General features: G+C 41.9%; 2 protein-coding genes across 5 annotated transcripts; one reads left to right on the top strand and one right to left on the bottom strand.

Moving 5' to 3' along the window:
• Positions 1 to 3,294: 3,294 nt before the first annotated feature.
• Positions 3,295 to 5,801, top strand: LOC139457677 (E3 ubiquitin-protein ligase TRIM56-like). The gene is made up of 2 exons (XM_071239031.1): positions 3,295 to 3,592; positions 3,915 to 5,801. Exons 1-2 carry the CDS (start codon positions 3,295 to 3,297, stop codon positions 5,552 to 5,554), a joined length of 1,938 nt encoding a protein of 645 aa, XP_071095132.1. The 3' UTR covers positions 5,555 to 5,801.
• A 2,009-nt stretch (positions 5,802 to 7,810) lies between these two features.
• Positions 7,811 to 17,824, bottom strand: LOC139457675 (T-cell-specific guanine nucleotide triphosphate-binding protein 2-like). Of its 4 annotated transcripts, none has more exons than XM_071239027.1 (3): positions 17,714 to 17,824; positions 14,364 to 15,014; positions 7,811 to 9,194 (listed from the first exon to the last, which is right to left on the bottom strand). In XM_071239027.1, the coding sequence occupies exon 3, from the start codon at positions 9,192 to 9,194 to the stop codon at positions 7,944 to 7,946; it is 1,251 nt and encodes a 416-aa protein (XP_071095128.1). In that variant the 5' UTR covers positions 14,364 to 15,014; positions 17,714 to 17,824; the 3' UTR covers positions 7,811 to 7,943. The 4 variants fall into 4 exon arrangements, with proteins under 4 accessions (XP_071095128.1, XP_071095130.1, XP_071095129.1 ...); XM_071239029.1 differs by having other exon boundaries at positions 17,748 to 17,815; XM_071239028.1 differs by lacking the exon at positions 14,364 to 15,014.
• Positions 17,825 to 18,076: the final 252 nt, after the last annotated feature.

Below are 18,076 nucleotides of genomic sequence, written 5' to 3'. Positions count from 1 at the left end.
TTTCAGTTATTTGTGTATTATTTCAAAATTTTGATTTGTTTTCTCGTTACTTGTTTATATTTTTTTGTAATTTTGATTCTTTCGATACGTTGAGTATTTTCTCAATAAATAATTGAAGTAATGAAAAAAATAATTGAAAACAACGTAAAAGGCTAGTAATTTGAAGTTAAAATAAGCTCTTAATAATGAAAAAAAACTTGAAATTGCGAGTTTTTAATATAAACTTGGTAAAAGTATCGAAGTTACGAGAAAAAACTGTAAATATTGAGAAACTGCTTGAAATAACGAGAAAATATTCGAAGTAAAGAGAAAAACCTCGACATTTTAAATAAATAGACAAATAATTGAAAGGACGAGATATTTCGATTGAAATATGAATACATTATACTTCCAAAGTGGCACCATTAGTCTTTCAAAGTGGAAGCCTGTGATCGTGGGTTCTATCCCACATTCCGCTTGACCATGTTTCATAGTTTGTCAGCACTTTTTGTTTAAGGGTTTAATAAAAAATGTGTCACGGGTTTCACACACCTCACTCATTCTAACTAGTTCTACTGCTGTTGCTACTACTACTGCTTCTACTGCTACTACTTCTACTACTACTACTTCTACTACTACTACTTCTACTACTACTTTTACTTCTGCTGCTATTGCTACTACCTCTACTTCTGCTTCTACTACTTCTACTGTTGCTAGTACTGCTACTGCTGCTTCTTCGACTACTACTACTGCTGCTACTACTACTCCTGCTACTTCTACTACTACTACTTCTTTTTCTACTACTGCTAATTCTTCTACTTCTACTACTACTTCTACAGCTGCTACTACTACTGCTGCGGCGACTACTACTGCTACTACTTCTACCGTTGCTAGTACTGCTACTGCTGCTACTTCTATTACTACTGCTACTTCTATTGCTACTACTACTGCTTCTTCTTCTACTACTACTACTACTTCTATTGCTGCTACTACTACTACTGCTGCTGTGACTACTACTGCTACTACTTCTACTGTTGCTGGTACTGCTGCTACTTCTACTACTACCGCTACTACTGCTACTACTACTACTGATGCGACTTCTACTACTACTGCTACTACTATTACTGCTACTACTACTACTACTACTGCTGCGACTTCTACTGCTACTGCTACTACTGTTACTGCTGCTATTACTACTACTACTACTACTACTACTACTACTGCTGCTGCTGCCAATTCTTCCAATACTGCTACTACTGTTACTGCTGCCAATACTTCTACTGCTGCTACTACTTCTACTGCAGAGCAAATGACAGATTTAAGAACATAATCTTCAACAAATCGAAAACGAGATGTTCACCGTCTCATTCTCCTGGACTGGCATCATTGTTATTCTCTATTGTCTTCTACTGTCTTTCCTCCGAATGAACGAGTGAGCATCCCTTAATACATACATTTGAGCATTCGATTACTTTAAAATCAATCCTGTATAGTGCGTTCGCTGTAAAAATCCCCATAATAATTACTGTCGATATCGACGGAATGGCTCTTCATTCAGAAAAAGGGAATCAGTCACCAAATTTTTTTCACAAAACCACTTTACCACTTAACCACTTTACCACTTAACCACTTTACCACTTAACCACTTTACCACTTTACCACTTAACCACTTAACCACTTTACCACTTTACCACTTAACCACTTAACCACTTTACCACTTAACCACTTTACCACTTTACCACTTTACCACTTAACCACTTTACCACTTAACCACTTTACCACTTAACCACTTTACCACTTTACCACTTAACCACTTTACCACTTTACCACTGTAATTCAGATACCATGAGAGATTAAGGTATAACACATCTTTCTTTCTGAAAGTAACCGTAAATATTTATCTCAAAACACATAGTCCTGGTTCTAAATATTGACTATCATATCAAGTCTTAATATAATATGTCAAGAACTTAAATCTGTGACAGTTTTTCCCTGATAGGATTGTGGAAATATGAAGCATTTAAACACAAGTTGACATGGCCTAGAGATTAACGTCCACCATTAAACAACTAGGACAGCGATTATTCGATAAAAAAATACACGAAATGCTGCCTTGGATTAGCAAAATACTAATTGTAAATACTACTGTAATTGCTAAGTGAACTTTGTTAAACTTTCAAAATCTGTTATGTTTGCAGAGAAGGAAATTGTTGATCTTGAAGAAGGGATAAATAAATATTCTATATATAACGTTGTTTTATGTAATTATTTCTATGAAAACCTATTATCCACGTCCAGCTCTCTTACTGATAATTATTCAAGAATAATAATAATCCTCAGATATATCGTGTATAAAAGGGTTTTATCATTACAAAACATGCTGATTTGATAATCGGGATAGAACCTACAACCTCAGATCGTTGTCACTTATTTTTACGTTAGCGAGTCACCCGTCAGTTACCTTCCTTGAACTATACCTGGCCTCACCGCAACAAAAATGTTACACATTGCATGTGAGGCTTGACGGCTGCTCCAAAAGACTGTGTTCGAACCTCAACAGTATCTAGGCACCCCTAACGTCAGGTGGGAAGAGGTAAAGGTGGATTTAATTTTTTTTTATGATTCCTGGTGTTGAATCCTTGTTCAGTGTGCTTGGAGTGATTATAGATTACATGCTCACCAGGAATTAGATATCAACAATCTGTTCAGATGGTATACAGACACATATTGCAGTTCACATGTGGAGTTGACGCGATGCAGCTCGTATGTGAGTCTAGATAGGATACACATACCTATTCTGAAGGTAATATATGTATCGACAAACTACTAATTAACTAAATTAATATAAGTATTTCATGCAGAAATATTCAGCATCGGCAAACCCCATTTGGGGGCGAAATACGCCCATGGCAACCAGTAAATGTATATCCCATATAGGACTTCAGCATGGAAAGGTCGTGATTGCATTAAATATTCAGACTATTTGATTCTATCAAGGTGTTCATTGGTGATTTCGTTCGCTTTTTAGTCGGTTTCTCCCAGTTTGGATATTTCGAATTTGCACATTGCATTATTAGAAAGGGGAGGTAACCCCGCAAGACTTAATATGAAGCGGAAACACTGGCCAAAGAAACGTGAAGGAAAAGTGAGAAACGTGTTACGCTGTTATGTAGGTTGTGGCTGAAGGCTTATAATAATTTCAATCAATAACATAATGGTACTTATGTTTGTTCATATATGACAATTATGTACATCATGAATTTGAAGTATAAATATTGTCTTAACAGAGGCAGAGAATACTTTACCCCACTGCAGATGGCGATGTGGCAGGATAAGAAAGTGCAAGAATTCCTCACCTGTGTGATCTGCCAGGAAATTTACACAGACCCGTGTACACTGAGGTGTGACCACACATTCTGTAGGAAATGTGTCACTGCATACATCCAAACTAGACTAGATGCTGTGCAGTCCAAGACAATCCCCTGTGCCTTCTGTCGACAAGATACCAAGGTGCCCCACCCCAGCAGACCAGTGGAGGAGTGGGCGGGGCAGATCAAACCCGGCATCATTATACAGGGGCTGGTGGACACACAAAGTGAAGCTGTGGAAGCAGGTATGATTTGTTTGAAGAGTATAGGAGTGGTCTCTGTAAAAGTTAGTATTCAACGTAAATTTGCATATAATCATTTTAGTATTCTTAAAATGTTAGTAAATGGCGACTATGCTTGTCGTAAAAGGCGACTAACGGGATCGGGTGGTCAGGCTCGCTGACTTCGTTGATTTGCGTGGATCGATGTTCATGATGTTAATCACTGGATTGTCTGGCCCAGACTCGATTATTTACAGACCGCCGTCATAAAGCTGGAGTGCGGCGTGAAACAACAAACCAAACCAAAAAAATCTTTAAACGTTAAACACCAACGTCTATATTTCAGATACAACGGACAATCACTGCTCAATGTGTATAGCTATAGGGAAGACAACTCCTCGAGCTTGGTGGTGTCATGAATGTGAAGTTTCCCTATGCAAAACATGTTTAAAGATGCATCATGCAAGTCCGATCTCACGTGACCACGAAGTGGCTGATCTATCTGAAGGGGGCCCGGTTAAGAAAACCCGCAAGGTTATGTGCAAGGAACATAAAAGAGAAGCCGTCAGTCTTGTGTGTAGAGATTGTCACAAAGCTGTATGTCAGACATGTTGTGTTGTTTACCACAGGAGATGTGACTCTGTGGTTTCAATAAGCTCTATGATAACACCAATTAAATATCACTTGACAAAGAGAAGAAATATGATGGCGAATAAGATAAAAGGAAAACAAAGAATGGTTCAGAAAACCCAAGAAAGTGTTATCAGAATTAAGGAAAAAAGTAAACAAGCAGAAATGGATGTCCAAAATGACATTGCAAGCGCCATTAAAAAAATCAAAGAGAAAGGTGAACGGCTGATAAATGAAATCAAAGAATTTACAGAAAATGAATCTAAACAGTTGCAAGCTGGTGTGAAGCTTGAAGAGATTGAGATGCAGATGTACAGACAACATTGTGAGTTCATTGAGCAGGCCTTGGTGTCGGACTGTGAGATGGACCTGTATGACGCGTATCAGGCTTGGGAGACGAGGGAAATGAGGGACAAAGCCTCAGCCAGCAAACGAAGAATAGATGACATCAGGTTTACTTCAGACGCTGATGAAGTCCAGCACATCCTGGATGACCTACGGCTGGGGAAAATTGACGTCACATACCTGGATCAGGGAAGATGTTTGCCGACTCGTGTTGTGGTTGACACGATAGACGGGAAGATGGAGACTGACGAGAAGGAGCCTTCCCTTCGTGATGTCACAGTCCTGGTTGTCGATGGCATGGAGACAGTTGTAGTCACTGACTTTCAGAACATGTGTGTGAAATCATTCTACACCAAACACAACAGGTCTTGTCACAGAAAACTTCCCCTGGGAAGCGATCCATTTGGTATAACTCATTGGAAGGAGAACAAGGTGATGGTTGCTATGGCTAACTCTTGTCAGATTCTAACGCTGGAAGTGATACCTGCCCTGAAACTGCTCTCAGCCGTCTCAACCAGCAAGGGGTATTTCAGCATGGCTGTTCTGGGTCCTTCAACTCTAGCAGCAGGTGGTCACGAGCGTGTTGATATCCTGGATATTTCTGGACACGTGTTGAAGTCAGTCACTGCACACAACAACAAGAGACTGTTCACCTACCCTTTCCACATGTGCGTCAACACCAAGGGCAGCATACTCGTCTCCGACTGGAAGGAAAAGTCTGTGACATGTGTTACGTCAGAGGGTGATGTGGTATGGAGCTACGCTCCTACCGGACACAGAGCTCTCATTTACCCTCGCGGTATCACAACTACAAGTACCGGCGATATCCTGCTTGCTGATAATTTCTCCGACAAAGTCATAGAACTGAATGAGTCTGGGGAGTTTGTCAGATATATCCTCCAGTCAAAAGATGGTAAAGCTATTATTTCTCCAAGGGGTTTGTATGTAGATAACAGCAACTCACTGTATGTGTGTGGAGGCAGGAAGACAATAGAAATAATCTTCACATGAAATTGTATCACAATTGATATTTGTGTCATATGGACCAAATGAATCTATATTGACTCATGTTATGAGAGCGGACTTATCTTGTGAAAAGAACATAACAACAACGATGATACTTATGATCGATAAATACAGTCAACGGACACATCATAGAGTATATATCTTGATTAAAAAGGCAATAAAATAGATGATTAGAAATTATAGTCTTTAATTGATTCCTTCGTGGTGATGTTAGAATATTTTTAACCTGTATTATCGTTATTGTTTTTCAATCGTTGAAAGACTCAGAGGACATGCAATAAAAGTTCACTTCAACAGAGGCTTGGGCTTGTTCAATTGCTGTGGATGAAAGGTGTCACCGGGTCGTTACTTTGCTCGTGTCATGATTTAGTGACCTCTCCGCTCCCTGGCTTTATTTCAGGCACCGCTCGACAAAGTCCGGCGATCGTCATTGATCAGTGTCATAACATTCTGTGTTTGGGAATTTCTGTGTTTCTTTCTCTTGTGTTTTATTGGCACACTCATATTTACTGACTTGATGTAAGTATCTCTTATATGTTCGCTAACTTATTCTTGTATTGAAAATGTTTTTGTGACCATGATTTGCAAACATGAGGGGAATTTATATGTACATTCAGATATTTTTCATGTATTTATAATCATTTTTGCCTCATCAATAACTGTACATATTTTGTTGTAAATCTTTAATGATACCATTGGATAGCTTATGTTCAGGGTTTTATTTTGACATTAACATCTTCAGTAAGGATATAGTAGTCAGTTTGCTATTTGTATTTTCACCCGTGTTTAGAAACACACGTTGTCTGAGCGCCCAGTCTGTTGTATTCGACGGCTGTCCAAGGGAAATGCTCTCTCTGAGGTCCGCGTGCACACACTCTTTGGGCCACGGTTGGCCTCGTTAACTATGGCTCCATGATTCAGTGTTGTTCCTTGGGCACGACAGAAAACTATGATCGCTGGTTCGAATCCCAGATTCACCCTGATTTTGTTTCTAGGTTTGTCAGCATTCCATACCTGTGCTCATGGTTTTAAACGTCAAGATCTATACTCGTTTCGATGTTTCGTCCCTCATGAAGTTTACATAATATTAAATGGTGAGGTGAAGTGAAATTGGGTTAAACGTCGCGTCCAAGATTATTGCACTTATATAGCGACGTGCATGCACGTGTGTGTGTGTGTGTGTGTGTATGTGAGTGTGTGTGTGTGTGGCTGCTTGTACTAGTCCGGATTGATGCCGATTTATAGTGCTAGCTCACTGAGATACCATGCCGCAGTTTAACATGAATACCCCACTACACAGTATACTGACTCCCAGCCGACCAGTCCTTGTTTTAGCCCCTTAATGCCGAGCGCGAGACAGGGTAAAAAGAAGTACCATCTTTTAACGTCTTTTGGTATGACGCGGCCTGGGATCGAACCCAGGACCTTCCGCTCCCAGGGCGGACGCTCTACCTCTTGACTAGTGTACCCATGTCGGGATTCGAACCCGGGTCTTCGGCGTGACGAGCGAACGCTTTAACCACTAGGCTACCCGACCGCCCCGGTACGAGGAAGAACTGGTGTAATAATGCTGTCTTTGACAATATGCACCATTCTGTAATACCTGCTGTGCCATCGGCTGATGTATTTCCTCACTTGACAGTGATAGCTTTCAGATATATTGATGCTTATTACAACATGTTACACCGTGAGTACATGTTATGTCTCCATCACTGGGTTGTTACAGTCCAGACTATTATGTAAAAGCCTCGTCATACAGCTGAAACATTGCTGTGCGCTATTCAGGAGTGCATGGCCTCCAAAGTGACATTCACATTTGACACAAACCGGAATAATGCTTATATTTAACGTATGAATATTTACTCTTCGTAAAATTCATTGATTTCGCATACAAAGAATTTCCCCGACTCCCGTAGAAACAGCTGCTGACATCGTCAGTGTTTTCCAGAACCTCCACCTTTGCAATTATCAGAACAAACGACTCAGGAAGAAACCAAAGGGATCATTCCATTCATATACTACTCAAAAGAAGTTAAGGATCACACGATTCTTTCATATCGGTAATGTTAATCTGTCATGGCATGAGAGATTCACTTTTGTAATATGAACGAATCAGGTGATCCCTAACTTCTGTTGAGTAGTATACATACAAAGATAACACAAATATTGTGATTGTGTGTATTTATGTACAAGCAATACAAAGATAAACAATATTCAAGTATGAACACACAATGCCTTTCAGGAAGTGGTCAAATGTAACAAATGTTATATCTGGGATAAAACGTTCTGAGTAAAGTACAGATTCTCGTACTTTTTGGGGTTGAGTCTCGCCCGGGATTCAGTCATTATGTTATCCTCTCGCATACAACGCGAGCTAGTCTACCCCTGAGCTTGTTGCATCTATTACAGCATCGATGACTTTCATGGCGTCTTTCTCCAAGTCATCGATCATCTTAATCATCATATAGTAGGCAGTGACGAAATTGGCTGTCCCGCCAACAAGAGCACCTAGATATGGTACAAAACGTGTCAGTTCTATGGGAACACGCTTGACTGACTCCTCTGCTGCCTCAGACTTGATCATGTTCATTAAGAATGTTTTGACAGACTGACGGGAAGTCATGATGGCGGAACCGTCTTTCAGGGCATCTTTGAAATAGTCCAGCGGTTTATTAGTCCCGGCAGATAGTTCCTGTAATGATTCGTCATTAAGTCCATACTGCTTCAAGTAGAAAGTCACCTCTGTAGCCAGAAGAGCAATATCTAGTGACACACCGATGGCTCCCCCTAGCAGAGGAATTGGTATTAGTGAGGTACATGCTCCTTGGATTCCGGATGCCATTGCCACCATTGGTACCCGTTTCCTCAACACCATGGTCTTAGACTTAATGACACCTTTTGTGAGAGGAGACAGTGACAGCACGAGTGTATTCCTCTTCAGTTCAGGCAGTGACACCAGGATGTCTTCCATCAATTTGGAGTAGTCCCACTTATGTTTGTCATAGCAGTCGATGCAGTACACTGGCCTCTTTTTCAACTGTCCTGCTGTAAAGTTGTCTTTGCAGTTCTTCTTGATTCGCTCGAGAACCCTACTTTCTGAAAAGTCACGTTCGGTGTACTCAGCACTTTCCATGGCATCATCAATCTTTGTCCTGATGAAGAAGTATTCTTTCTTCAAAGACTCTATTTCCCGCGCTAACCAGATGTCCTTAGATGTGAACCTGTCATCTGACAGCAGGAGGAAGAAGTCGTAGTTAGAGTATCCAACCCGTCCCAGGTACGACTTGTCCTGGGGGAAACGTGGCGTTCCGACACCAGGTAGGTCCCAGAATACCAGCTGTTCATTGTAGGGGTGGCAGTACTTAGTTGGTTCCCGTGTCACGTCTCCTGTCCCCACAGGCGCACTGCCTTCATCATCTGCAGTCAGTCCACGGATGCTGTTGATGAAGGATGACTTCCCCACAGCCGCCTCGCCTACAAGAGCTATTGATAATGGGACATCTTGCCAGTCCCTCATTTTATTTTGTACTAGTCCTGGCAAGCCGCTCAACCCATGTTCGTCAACGTGGCGGCGGATTTCGTCAATCTCAGCTTCAGTTATGACTTCGAAAGCAATGTCATCCATCTGCAAAATAGTCATATTGCCTTTTGTCACTGACACAAACATGAGTTTTTTAAATCTACACGATAAGATCAATTGTAATATTCTAGCAGATAGTTTGGTGTGTTTTTATAATTAATCAGTGAAAAACACAGAAATGCTGTCATCGCGTGTCCAAATCTAAGTAAGTCAGAGAGTGAGTGAGTATGGTTTTACGCCGTTTTTAGCAATACTCCAGCAATATCACGACGGGGAACACCAGAAATGGGCTTCACACATTGTACGCATGTCGGGAATCTAACCCGGGTCTTTGTTTTGACCACAAGGCTACCCGACCGCCCCCAAAATCTAAGTAAAAACGAGCATGTATAAAAATAATTGCCCCTACTGTTACATGGTGACAAATCAAAACTAAAAACTATATTCATTTCATTAAAAAAAACCATGATCAAGCAGGGTAGAAACTGAGAAGGGAGTTTGAAACACAGCCATTTGAGGGCATTAACTAATTGGGATATAAAACAAAACTGATTTGCCTTAACCGTTATGTCTCCACTGTTACAAAACAGTGATGCTTAAAACGAATACTAATATAGTAGGGAGCACAGATGGCCGAGTTGTCTAAGGCGCCGCGGGGGGCACGGGTGGCCCAGTCGTCTAAGGCGCCGCGATTCGCTGTGCAGTGTTGCGTCCCTTGGGCACGCCGGAAACCTATGATTGTGGGTTCGAATCCCGGTTCGCCGCGATTATGTTTCTAGGTTTGTCAGCACCATATCCGTGCCCGTGCATCACTTCGGGCTGCTCTCCCACATTAAGCTGATATGCCGTGATATAACGTTAATAATGTTAAAAGCGGCGTTAGACCCGACAGTCACTCACTAATGTAGTGATGAATTGATAGATAGAGTATAAATACTTTGTCTGATAGTTGCACGGTGCTGAAATGTCTCACATCGTTTGCAGTTCTTCATTTTATGGCAGTGTGACAGTAGAGACAAACGTAAATGATCGAATTATATTACTTTCCAAATGTGACAGTTGTGCATCATGAAACACAACCTTTTAAAGACTAAAACTAACAACTCAAAGGAATAGTCGTATATATCATAACATTGGTTCCCATTATTTGACATCAATATTCACGATAACGTCTTGAAACTTGAACGGGACAGAAGGGACATCAAAGTATAGACCCGTGAAGATCCGAGGTAGAATAGGTCTTCAGCAATCGGGTGGTCAGGCTCGCTGACTTGGTTGATGCATGCCATCGATCCCAATTACGTGGATCGATGCTCATGATGTCAATCACTGGATTGTCTGGTCCAGACTCGATTATTTACACCCCCACCCCTTCATATGGATGGAGTAGTGCTGAATGCGGCGTTAAACAACAATCAAACAGTGATTCACAGTGGTGACTATACATGCCATGTCAGATACCTGTTAATTAACAAATACTTGTGACATTGACCTGCTCTATAAGACACCGGGTACAGCTGGATATCCTCCTCAGTGTGGACATTTCCTTTATGTCACGTGTATGTCACGTGTATGTCACGTGTATGTAGTCTTCTGCATTACCCAAATTGTCAAATGGGTAGCATTCCTGGTAGCAAATCCGGGTACTCTCCCAATGTCAGTCAACAGATTTGGATGTACCAAACCTAAGGCACCGAGAACAATGGGGAATCTGACAACTTGTTACTTGGGATGCAAGCGTGACATTTCGAAAGCGAAAGTTATATAGCTGGAATATTGCTGAGTGCGGCGTAAAACAACAAACCAAAACCAAAATGTAACAGTTTGGATAAAATTAAAAGATATCAATTGATGGTTCATTCGTTGCAGTAAAGTTTCAAATGGTTCTTGTGAAGATACATTGCCTCATAGTAAACAGAATGTGTACAGTTTGACTCAGATAAATACCAGTGTGGGAACTTAACTTGAGATTATTGATGATACAGTAAACTACGGTTATAACGAACACGCTTATAACGAACTGACGGATATAACGAACTTACTTTTTTGGTCCCAACTATTTGCTGTAGTTATGTTGTATATATGCCTATTACGAACTACGGTTATAACGAACTAAAATTAGTAGTCCCTTTGTGTTTGTTATAACCGTAGTATGTACGTGTAAAAGTAGGGACATTAAAATGTAACATTATGGACAAAATTATTCAAAAGGTTAAATTGTTGCTTTTTTCATTGTAGAAAATTTTCAAATGTTTGCTGTAAAGTTAAATTGCTTCATTAAAATCAATGAATATATAAACAGATATTTACCAATGTTAGAACTTAACTTTAGACAATTATGTGTAACAGCATATCAGATTAAAAAGAAAAATATATTAAGAAATGATCTTAAACAAGCGAAATACGCAACAAACGCGGCATCACAAAACTTCACGTTGGTTCACGACGACACATTCGTCTCTGCCGTGCAGAGTTTCGTCCTTTGGCACGCCAGAAACCTATGATTGTTGGTTCGAGTCCCGGTTCGCTCCAATTATGTTTCTAGGTTTGTCAGCACCATACCCGTGCTCGTGGGTTTCACCGAAGCGGTAACCTTCTGACACCTGCATCACTTCGGGCTTTGCTCCCACATTAAGCTGACACGTCGTGACATAACTGGAATACTGTTAAAAGCGGCGTTAAGCTCATCTCACTCACTCACTCACTATACGAATAGGTAGATGGTTACCAAGTAACTAAGAGTAACTCGGTTCAACGTGTTATGATTTGTGTTACACAACAATTCAGGACAACAAAGAGACAACAGTCGATTTAATCAGCACGAAGAGGTTTGTTTTTTAGTTGTTTAACGCCGCATTCAGCAATAACTATTTGACAGCGGCCTGTAAAAAATCGAGTCTGTGACAGACAATTCAGTTATGACGTCGCGAGCATCGACCTACGCAATTGGGATACGATGACATGCACTCAGCAATACTCCATCCCTATGAAGGAGGGATGTAAATAATCGAGTCTGAACCAGACAATCCAAGGATTGACATCATGAGCATAGGTCGATGAAATTGGCATACGATGACATGCATCAACCAAGTCAGCGAGCGTGACCACCCGATCCCGTTAGACGCCTCTTATGACAAGCATAGTCCCTATTACGACAAGCATGGTGTGCTGAAGACCTCGTCTAACCCATGCTTGTCATGATCATAAGCGTGGGACAAGTCAGGGCATGGGGAGGTAGCTGAAATAATGGAGTTCGTCTTCAAGGCCCTGCGGCCCTATATACGGCGGCTTTAAGCATCCTTCCCTTGTGTTGTACTCATATCTCCCTGGATGTCTTTTGGTGTAAAGACATTTTACGTGATCATTCCCCATTCTTCAGAATTGTCACTTGTCCAAAGGTCCAAACTCCTGCTTCTGTTCACAACAAAAGGGGGCGGTCGGGTAGCCTAGTGGTTAAAGCGTTCGCTCGTCACGCCGAAGACCCGGGTCCGATTCCCGACATGGGTACAGTGTGTGAAGTCCATTTCCGGTGTCCCCCACCGTGATATTGCTGGAATATTGCTAAAAACGGGGTAAAACCAAACTCACTCACTCAAAACAAAAGATTTCACAACTAGGCAAATCCTTCTGTGTGAGATTCAAAGCCCGTCAATCGCCCCTCGTTGCTGAGGGCACATATGGACAGAAATTAATATCAGCAAACGGGAAACAAACTTAAAACAAAACAGAAAGAAACCATTGGGATAAGTCTTTAAACAAAAGGTTGTCATACGAAAATACATTCACTAAACTCATGCGCAGAAAACCTGAACAAAGATCAAAGGATGTTCTGGTATGACGTGAGTGATTTAATTTAGGTCAGTGTTCCAACGTACCCTGCTTTTATCCTCATGTACAGAGTTTTCAAATTTTAAATTTTAGTTCCATTTACTTATTTATTTATTGAAGGGGAGGGGTGGGGTGGGGTGGGGGGGGTGGGGGGGGGGGGGGGGGTGGGGGGGGGGAACCCCCCTATAAATCAGGCCCTGCTGAGCTTCTTTTAATTATATTTTGCCAAGATAACAAAACTGGATCTTTTTCTGTAAAATGTCTTTTTTTTCAGAGACTAGAGGTGTAGTCTATGAATCAATAGGGATAAGACAGTTCACTTCTTGACCTGGAGGTCGTGAGTATATTTAAAAAGGAATCTCAGTACATCTGTTTCTTTAAAGCGGCACACGAATGTGTGTAGTCCTGCACCATGACCGAGGAATATATCTATTTTATGAAAACAAAAAATCTAGAAACGCATACAAAAGCAAGTCTAGCCAGCCCTAGCTAGCTCTATTCCACATGAAATCAACATAGGTTTTTAAAAAAAAAAATTAGAGTCAAGAAGGATATTGTGTAATATAAGATTTCAGAGACTAAATGTTCGTCTAGGCTGTGTGAGGGAGCAGTTCTTTCCCTACAATACATTGCTGTCGGTACAAATACAAAATATCATTTCTAGAACTAAAGATATATTCATGCATAGTTTAAGATTTGTTACATTACTTCATCTATTCATTATAACTTTCTCATACTCCTATTAATTTGGGCAGTAGGACTTTTGTCATTTAAAACTGACTGCTCCCCACAGGTCCAAAGTGTGCAATCTCAAAACGACGACCATAGACGGCACCTTCAGCTGGTCAATAATCCCTATCTATCGGGACCCGTGAAGATTAGAATAGTTTGTTGTTTTACGCCGCATTCATCAATATTCCAGCGGTATGACGTAGGCCTGTAGATAATCGAGTCTGGACCAGACAATCCAGTGATTGATATCATGAGCATCGATCCACGCAATTGGGATCGATGACATATATAAGTCAGCGAGTCTGACCACCCGATCCAGTTAGTTGCCTTTTACGACAAGCATAGTCGCCTTTTACGGCAAGCATGGGTTGCTGAAAACAAACAAACCTATCTATCGAACTAACTGTATTACGAGTCAGTCACATAACTAAAACCATAAATACAACCATGGGGGGGGGGGGGGGGGGGGGGGGCAGTCATCTAAGACGCCGCGATTCGCTGTGCAGAGTTGCGTCCTATGATTGTGGGTTCGAATCGAAAGCGGCGTTAAACCCAACTCACTCACTCAATCACTACAACCAGTAGGAAGCAGTGTACGGAACGCCAATTACAGCAGCACACAGAAATTTTCAAGAAAAGGTTTTGTTGCTCGACCAGTTGTGTGAAGCTTTCGTTTGACGATGTCTCTGTGAGACTTTAGGGAGAAGTTGGCGCCATCTGCCACAAGACTCCTGAGGGTTGGTAAGTCGTGGCCCTCGAGCTCCCTACAGCTGACCAGGAAGACTGGCACGTCAGGGAAACAGTCCTCGATCTTCTTCAGGATAGCTTCTTTTTCATTATCTTCATTGAATGTTCTTGGGTGTGCCTTTTTCTGATTTTTTAGGTCACGGTCGATCTTCGTCCTGACATAGAAGTAGCGTTTCCCCTGTTTCGCAATAGCGCTGTGAAGAAGAAGTTCCGTCTCCTCAATTTTGGTACACGACACATGCACATAGAAATCGTAACTTTCAAAGTTAATCTTCTTCAGATAGTCCGGTCCATATGGGACCTTTTGGGTGTCATATCCGGGTACATCCCACAGCACAACATCCGATCCGGGTAGGTGATAGGGGTGGTTTTCAGATGAACACTCCACTACGTCAGTCCTGGCTGCGTAGTCCTCCTTGTGTGGTAAACCAAAATAGGCATTAATAAAACTGGACTTGCCGTTGCCTGACTTGCCTATGACACCAACGTTATAAAGACGTTGACTGGCAGTCTTGCCGCTGTCCTTGCCGCTGTCCTTGCCCCGTGTAGACATTGTCACTGAAACATCACAATGTCACACTTGCAGAACATGCAACACCGGCTCAGGCTAGCATTATACACAGTACTACACAGTATCACGAGTACTACACAGTACTCCACAGTATCACAAGTACTACACAGTATCACCAGTACCACACAGTACTACACAGTATCACTAGTACCACACAGTACCGCAAGTACCAAACAGTACTACACGGTATCACAAGTGCGACACAGTACTATACAGTACTACCAAGTATTACACAATACTGCACAACACTACAGAGTAGCACAAGTACGACACAGTACTACACGTGCAACACAGTACTACAGTGCTACACAATACTGCAGAGCACTACACAATAACACAATTACGACACAGTACTGTTCAGTACTACACAGTACTTGATGGGTGCCCGGTGATACATATTTTATATTATATTGTAATTACATCTAAGCAACCAAATGGAGTGAATGCTGCCCTTAACCTCAACCTTAAACACTAGTCAATACCCTTATCAGAATATCTTACAATAGTAACAATGAGGTAATGCACAGGCATATCAGTTCATGGTGGTGTATTGTATCATGGTGTGAACATTTTGTGCTTGATAACAGTTCTACAATAATATACACAGGAGTGAGTGAGTGAGTTGGATTTAACGCCGCTTTAAACAGTATTCCAGTTATATCCCAGCGTGTCAAATAAAGTGTGGAAAGACCGAAGTGATGAAGGTCTCAGGCGTTTACCACTTTGGTGAAACCCACGGGCACGGGTATGGTGCTGACAAACTTAGAAACATAATCGGGGCGAACCGGGATTCGAACCCACGATCATAGGTTTCTGGTGTGCCCAAGGGACGCAACTCTGCACAGCGAATCACGGCACTTTAGACGACTGGGTCACCCGTGCCCCCACATATACAGGAAACATGAACAATATACTACACCAATCTTGTTAAGAAATCTAAAACTTTCAGGCTGAATTTATCACGGATGTGTGATTTAAACTTACCATACTAATTATGTAATTATGTAATTATGTAATTATGTCACTGTATGTATCGGCGTCTCTCGAGATTTAGATACTGCAATCGTGGTTAACAAATTGAAGACTGTGAGTGAGTATGATTTTATATCGTTATAAGCAATATTCCAGCAATATCACGGCGGGGAACACTAAAAATGGGCTTCACACATTGTACCCATGTTGGGAATCGAACCCGGGTCTTCGGCGTGACGAGAGAACGCTTTAGCCACTAGGCTACCTAACCGCCGCCTTCCGATCTCCGGGCAGACACTCTATCCACTAGACCACGGAGGCGGTCCGCATTAATTTTGTAGAGTGAGTATGTTTTTACGCCGCTTTTAGCAATATTCCAGCAATATCACTGCGGGGGACAGCAGAAATGGGCTCCACACATTGTACCCATGTCTGGAATCGAACCCGGGTTTAACCACTAGGCTACCCGACCGCCTTTACGACTGACTTTCATGGAGGAATGCTATATTTTGGGTATCAGGCATTATTTTTTCAATCAATTATGAATATATGTATTATAGGTACTACGTAAGGGTTGTATACTGGAGCACAAAATGCTGAAAGTCCAGAGAAGATGTTAATACAATATGTATACACGTGACACACACGTGACATACACGCGACATAAAGGAAATGTCAACACTGAGGAGTATATCCAGGTGTACCAGGTGTCTTATATAGCAGGTCAATGTCACAAGTATTTGCTTAATTAACAGGTGTCTGACTTGGCATGTATCGTCACCACTGTGAGTCACTGTTTGTTTGTTGTTTAACGCCGCACTCAGCAATACTCCACCCATATGAACAGAGGATGTAAATAATCGAGTCTGAGCCAGACAATCCAGTGATCGACATCATGAGCATAGATCTACGCAATTGGGATACGATAACATGCATCAACCAAGTCAGCGAGCCTGACCACCCGATCCCGTTAGTCGCCGCTTACAACAAGCAAAGTCGTCTTTTACGGCAAGCATGGGTTGCTGAAGACCTATTTTACCCCGGATCTTCACGGGTCTCAGTTTCATGTAAATATGCCTGATACAGCCTGTACATGTCACGATGTAATACTGTCACGTACATGGATAACTTGTGTGACACGTATAGTTAGTATGTAATACGTTCAGGCCAACGTAAATGCCTGCAGTGAGCGCATCTAGTGAGTGAGTTGGGTTTAACGCCGCTTTTAACAGTATTCCAGTTATATCGCGGCGTGTCAGATTAATGTGGAAAAGGAAAGCCCGAAGTGATGCAGGTCTCAGACGTTTACCACGTCGGTGAAACGCACGAGCACGGGTATGGTGCTGACAAACCTAGAAACATAATCAGGGCGAACCGGGATTCGAACCCACAATCAAAGGTCTCTGGCGTGCCCAAGAGACGCAATTCTGCACAGCGAATCGCGGCGCTTCAGACGACTGGGCCACCCGTGCCCCCAGCAAGCGCCTGTAAAGGATTTCCCTACACGACCAATGGCTACAACGGCGTATGCTGTGCAGTAGCTAAGCCTGTAATAAAACTGATGGTAAACAGTTCGTCATACCATGTGTAGATAACGATCAACTATATAAAGACATTCCGAATTGTCCGCAAGCGCAAGGCCTTTAACAAAGGTCATGAACTCCCTACCTAAAACGCAGGACAATAACAGTGACATTATCGAACTAAGCGTTACCTTCGGTATATTAAATCTTAGGTATCCCACTCACAGAACCGGAGACGATCAGTGTTTGTCCTGATTCAGCTGATTTGGGTATTATCCATTGTCCGATGATTTGGAGGAAACGAAGTGTCTGCGCGATGCGCTAAGCGACGGACAGGAGCCGCGCGTTCTGATTGGTTAAGGAAAGTCTTACCTGTGTGACGTCAGGCTAAAAATAGCTCGCCAGCGCCAGGCGAGAATGTTGAAATAGCAATAGCGGAAAAGCCCATCGAAACCTCCCCTCTCACAAACAGTCGCAAAACCAGGTCACGCATTCAATATCGTTTGTATTAACCGGTAGTGACAACCTTTTTAAGCCTGGGCGAGTTGACGTCA

This window comes from Haliotis cracherodii, unplaced genomic scaffold, assembly GCF_022045235.1.
Source record: "Haliotis cracherodii isolate W230 unplaced genomic scaffold, xgHalCrac1.p SCAF_12, whole genome shotgun sequence".
In the NCBI taxonomy this organism is placed as follows: domain Eukaryota; kingdom Metazoa; phylum Mollusca; class Gastropoda; order Lepetellida; family Haliotidae; genus Haliotis; species Haliotis cracherodii.
This window is presented reverse-complemented; position numbering and strand designations above follow the sequence as displayed.